We start from the raw sequence: 5,130 nt of genomic DNA, 5'->3' as shown, positions 1-5,130 counted from the left end.
TGTCTGTAGAATTCTGCTGATGCAGCGTTTGTGTGATTGCAGCATTTTCCCAGCGCACGTGTTTTATGGCGTTGGGGACTTTTTGCTTTGGGATCATTTGTGCGTTTGGAGCGTTGGATGTTGAATTTCACCTTCATTGCCACGCATACAATGATAATAACATACACAAATATCATGTCATATGTCACGTGAGTGAAACCAAACAGGAAGTGGGTGTAGAACAGATGAAAAGAGCTGAGCAGGAAACTTGTTCAGCCGGTTGGTTCCTGTCAGGTCACGTGATTTCCAAGAAACGCCACTCAAGCATTAACCTGACGTGGCCACAAGGGGGCGCGCGCCCGCGAGTCTGTTTAGTTGCAAATAGCAGTCGGTGTTGCCGAGTAACAGGTGACATGCAAGCCATGCTGAATTGTCATTGGCTCGGGGGGGGGGGGACGATTCAAAGCCCGTCCGGTCATTTCCTTGAATGTTGTTCGTCTTTGCTCGACGAGCGAGCGTTCGTCACTTTTGTCTTGGCGGAAAAGTGGAGAAAAACATCTTTGGATTTTGCCACCGACATCATGAACTTGCTGTTGTTCTTTCTTCTGGCCGTGCAAATGCACAGCGTGACGCCTGGTAAGCCCACTTTCTTTCCAAGCTGATACCCTTCATTCCCAAATCCTCTTTGGACCTTCACTTTTTTCACTCCTGTCGTTCTGTTTCCTGTGACTGAGGCAAGTTCTACTGGAATACATCAAGATGATCATTCTATCTCATCATTCCTTCCACCTTTCATTGGAACAGGCTTTCAAAATACAATTGACACCGAAACAAGATAACAATGATACACAATGTTTTTATAAAGACACAATCTTTTTTAAAACATCATTTCAAAGATGTCATTTTTGAATATCAAGTATTTTTAACATAGAATTATTTTAAAATGCACAAACCTTCAACAGAGGACCAGTTTAAAAGTTTATACTGTAATAACGACTGTAATATTACATTTTTGTTTCAAGCAAACAACACATTATGAAGACCATCTGTAGATGCAAGTTGCCATACTCGTTTTGGTCACCGGGTGGCAGCAGCGGTGAGAGGAGCCACTTGAGACTTGAGGTTGTCTTGCACTCCGGAAGGGGCGTTGCAAGGGAGGGAGAGACATGGGAGGAGGAAGTGTCGACAATGCGCTGCTTAGTTGTCACTGTCCATTTCCTAGGAGCAGATCCTTTCACGCGTTCAAGGACGCCATCGATGGTGGCGGCGGCGTTTGAGCGGCTTGGATCGGGCACTCGGCCGACGCCGGTCGCCATTTCTCCGCTTTCTGAACATTTTAGCATGTCTCATTTCACTTTCCTTTTCTTTGACGCGTCGCCATCATCGGACGAGTCGGCCTCACGCTCGGGGGACATCGTGGAGGGAAAAGAAGCCAACTCAAGCAAAAGCGACATCGCCCTTCCACGGCGTAGCGACGCATGACTACGTATTCTTCCGCCTGCGTATTTGATACGTACCTACGTCTCTTTTCCTTTGTCTCCAGTATGAATGGAGTGCGTGGTCCCTCGAGGACCGCCTTTGCACGAGAACACGATGTGACTCTTGACTGTGATATCTAGCAGTGTTTTATGTTCACAGACCCGACTGAAGACCGAATTGCCTCAAATATTCACACTGCAAGATTGTTCAACATGAAACCAAATCATAAAGTGTCATCTTGTTTTCTTGTTTGTCTTTCAGTGATTCACACGCTGAAGTATTTCGACACTGTGTCCTCTCAAGTTCCAAACTTCCCAGAGTATGTCAGTGTTGGTTATGTTGATGAAGTTCAGATTGTTCACTACGACAGCAACAGCAGGAAAGCAGAAGCCAAACAGGACTGGATGAACAAAATCACAGCAGAGGATCCAAACTACTGGCAGGGACAGACAGAGATCAGTGTTGGTAATGAACAGGTCTACAAAATCAGCATTGAAAATCTTCAGAAGCGTTTCAACCAAACTGGAGGTTTGTTTATGTTGAACTTTCTACTATTAAAATATATTTGATGTACTCTTTTTATACTGTAGTAAACACACATTACTGCACTCATACCAACTGTACATCCCATAATGACCTACAAAATACACATGATAGACGTGTGTGTGTGTGTGTGTGTGTGTGTGTGTGTGTGTGTGTGTGTGTGATGGTTTCACTCTGCTTGACAACACTTTGTGTCATTCTGTCAGGTGTTCACGTTCTCCAGTGGATGTCTGGCTGTGAATGGGATGATGAGACTGATGAGGTTAATGGTTGGCATCAGGAAGGTTATGATGGAGAAGACTACATATCGTTGGACATGAAGACATGGACATATACCGCAGCAAAACAACAAGCTTTCCGTGACAAACTCCAGTGGGACCATAACAAAGCTCGTCTAGACTACATTAAGTTTTACTTCACTGAGAGGTGTCCTTCTTACTTGAAGAAGTATGTGAACAATGGGAGGAAGGTCCTAATGAGAACAGGTAGAACCCCACGTGTACTTTCACCTTTGGAACATGTTAGCACGCCCCCTGTAGGAACTTGACTAGCATTACAAGCTCCGCTCTTTTCTCTTTGTCTCCATCTTTGCTCCTCTCGCACCTTCTCTCCACGCTGTCCTCTGTCCACACGTGGCGTCGCGTCCCGTGCAGAGCTTCCACAGGTGTTCCTCCTCCAGAAGACGCCGTCCTCTCCGGTCAGCTGCTTGGCGACGGGTTTCTACCCCGACCGAGCCGACCTGTTTTGGAGGAAAGACGGCGAGCAGCTCCACGAGGACGTGGAGCACGGAGAGCTCCTCCCCAACCACGACGGAACCTTCCAGATGTCGTCGGACCTGAAAGTGGAGGTGACGGCCGACGTGGAGGGCAAGTACGAATGTGTGTTTCAGCTGGCTGGCGTGGAGGAGGACGTGGTCACCAAGCTGGAGAGAAGAAGCATCCTGAGCAACGCCAGAGATGAAGGTGAGAAAGACACGTTGGAGATGTTTCCCATCACGAGTCCAACTGTCACCATGATTGATCCGTGTCGCCATGACAACGCAAGCTTTCCTCTTCACGCTTTGTCACTCCACTTGTGCTTTTTGCTCCCAACAGTCAACTGGAAGGCCGCCGTCGCTGCCACGGCGGTGATCTTCGCTGCGGCGGTCCTCCTGGCGGCCGTCATCACGGTCAAGCATCACAGAAAGAGACAAGGAGACATTTCAGCCAATTACCATCCAGCTCGTGAGTAAAACATCTTTTCTTTGAGCCGTGGTGAAGCATCGCTCATATGAAGGTCTGATGAAGACAAGTTTAGCATGAACATCTTCGCTTTTTCTTAGTGGATGTCCTTCCTCCACCGGTGTGAGGTGTTAGCTTAGCGTGAGGAACCGGCTCACGCTGCCTTTGTGTTTGTCCGACAGCTCGCGACGTAGGAGCCAAGCTCTCAGAGAAGGTGGCGGCTGAAGACTGAGTGAGACACGGCGGCCGTCACGCGGTGAGTTAGCTCACACGGAGCGTTTGCACCTCCAAATCTTCTTCTGGCTTTGGGGAAAACGTTGGTAACGTGCTGCCGTCTTCTTCCTCCGGGATGCTTTGTGGGCTGGAACACAGAGAGATGTCTCCATCGCTGAGGGACGTCATCGCACTTGGAGATGAGATGGAGATGTGCTTTGGTCTCCATCAAGCTGCTCCTCACGTTCTACGATGTCTTCTGGGGGGTCTTTGCGGCTTTGTGAACACGTTGTGATCCAATATTTTAGGTGTTTGATTGATTTTGATCGTTGTGTGCGTGTAGTTGCTATCACGTGTGTCACGTGTCTTTCAATAAATCTCGTGGTTCGTTCTCCACTTGCTTTGCCTCGCCCTGCTTTCATCAACGTTTCCAACGTACAGTGGGGGGGTGTACAAAGAAAAGAGCAAAACACGTCAGTAGTTTTTATTAGAAAGGCGACGATACCGAACGTAACTAGACGTTTGGGAAAAAAGTGGGTATTTCAAAGCTTGGAAAAATGCTAACGTGAGATGTATGACAGCATTGGCCTCTGTTGGAGTTGAAGGGTGATGCTTTGGCCCCCTCCTGTGGTCACAAGTAGCATTGCGGATTAATTTGTTGCTAATGGGTAACAAAGTATTTTCTATTAAAGTCATTATATGCACATTAGCACTCAGTAAGGTCATCAAAACTTACCTTTATGCATTCCCACACAGTATCAGCATTTGAGACCAAATATGAGGTGGAAGAAAAGCAGTAAAAATCCAGTATGGTCTACCTGTGCGGCACGAGAGAAAGTTAGCACACTGACGATGGTGCGTTCAAGGACCGCCGAACAAAGTGGCGGGTCGCCGCTTGCAACAAACAACATATAAATGCAAAACTATGGGATTTGTAAGTGTATGTTATTTTTTCAATAAAATAATTGTCCTTCTTTCTGTAATTGATATGCATTTACATCAATTTAGATGTAGTTATTTACAAATTGATTTTGTTATTTAGGATTGCACCTGAAAGCTTCCCACGGTCCGGTTCGGCCCCGCCCAGGGACCGGTACTGGGCTGCGGCCCAGTGGTTGGGGACCCCTGGTCTATAGCGTTGGTAATTTCCTGTGTAATTTCAATGAGTGCCATGGAAGTTGAAATGTTAGCGCTGTATCCGCACAGGCTATCCACGACTAATTCATTTTTATTCATAAATTTGTCCAACCTGTTGTTGAATAGCTTTTCAATAATCTGGGAAATGGTGGTAATAAAGACACTGGTCGGTCGTTTGTGAATTGATATTTATCTCCATTTCTAAATATCGGAACTGCTTCCCCTATTTTCATTTTGTTTGGGAATTTAAGTCTGGAATGCTAGCTTGCAGATGTACGTTAGCGGTTGCGCAATGTCATTTATAACCCTTTTTAAGGTTTCCATTCCTATTCCGTTGCAATCGGTTGATGTTTTTGCTTTACTTTTATGAACAATATCAATGATTTCCTTTTGTGTGACGTCAGGGAGGAACATGAATTGGGATTCCTGTTTTTAACTTCATTCCTTTCCTCTACTGGGGGGAAATGTCAAATCAATGATTTTACCACAGTCTTTAAAGGGTCCCTGACATGATTCATCAACTTTATTAAATATGTTACATGTTGTTAGTAGTTACAGT

General features: G+C 46.0%; 1 protein-coding gene across 1 annotated transcript; it reads left to right on the top strand.

Annotated features, from left to right (window-relative positions):
- The first annotated feature begins 446 nt into the window (after nt 1-446).
- LOC129190199 (H-2 class I histocompatibility antigen, Q9 alpha chain-like) lies at nt 447-3,830 on the top strand. The gene is made up of 7 exons (XM_054792692.1): nt 447-615; nt 1,720-1,986; nt 2,208-2,486; nt 2,655-2,963; nt 3,096-3,224; nt 3,404-3,477; nt 3,594-3,830. The coding sequence occupies exons 1-6, from the start codon at nt 561-563 to the stop codon at nt 3,451-3,453; spliced, it is 1,089 nt and encodes a 362-aa protein (XP_054648667.1). The 5' UTR covers nt 447-560; the 3' UTR covers nt 3,454-3,477; nt 3,594-3,830.
- Nucleotides 3,831-5,130: the final 1,300 nt, after the last annotated feature.

Source organism: Dunckerocampus dactyliophorus, chromosome 11 (assembly GCF_027744805.1).
Source record: "Dunckerocampus dactyliophorus isolate RoL2022-P2 chromosome 11, RoL_Ddac_1.1, whole genome shotgun sequence".
Classification (NCBI taxonomy): domain Eukaryota; kingdom Metazoa; phylum Chordata; class Actinopteri; order Syngnathiformes; family Syngnathidae; genus Dunckerocampus; species Dunckerocampus dactyliophorus.
This window is presented reverse-complemented; position numbering and strand designations above follow the sequence as displayed.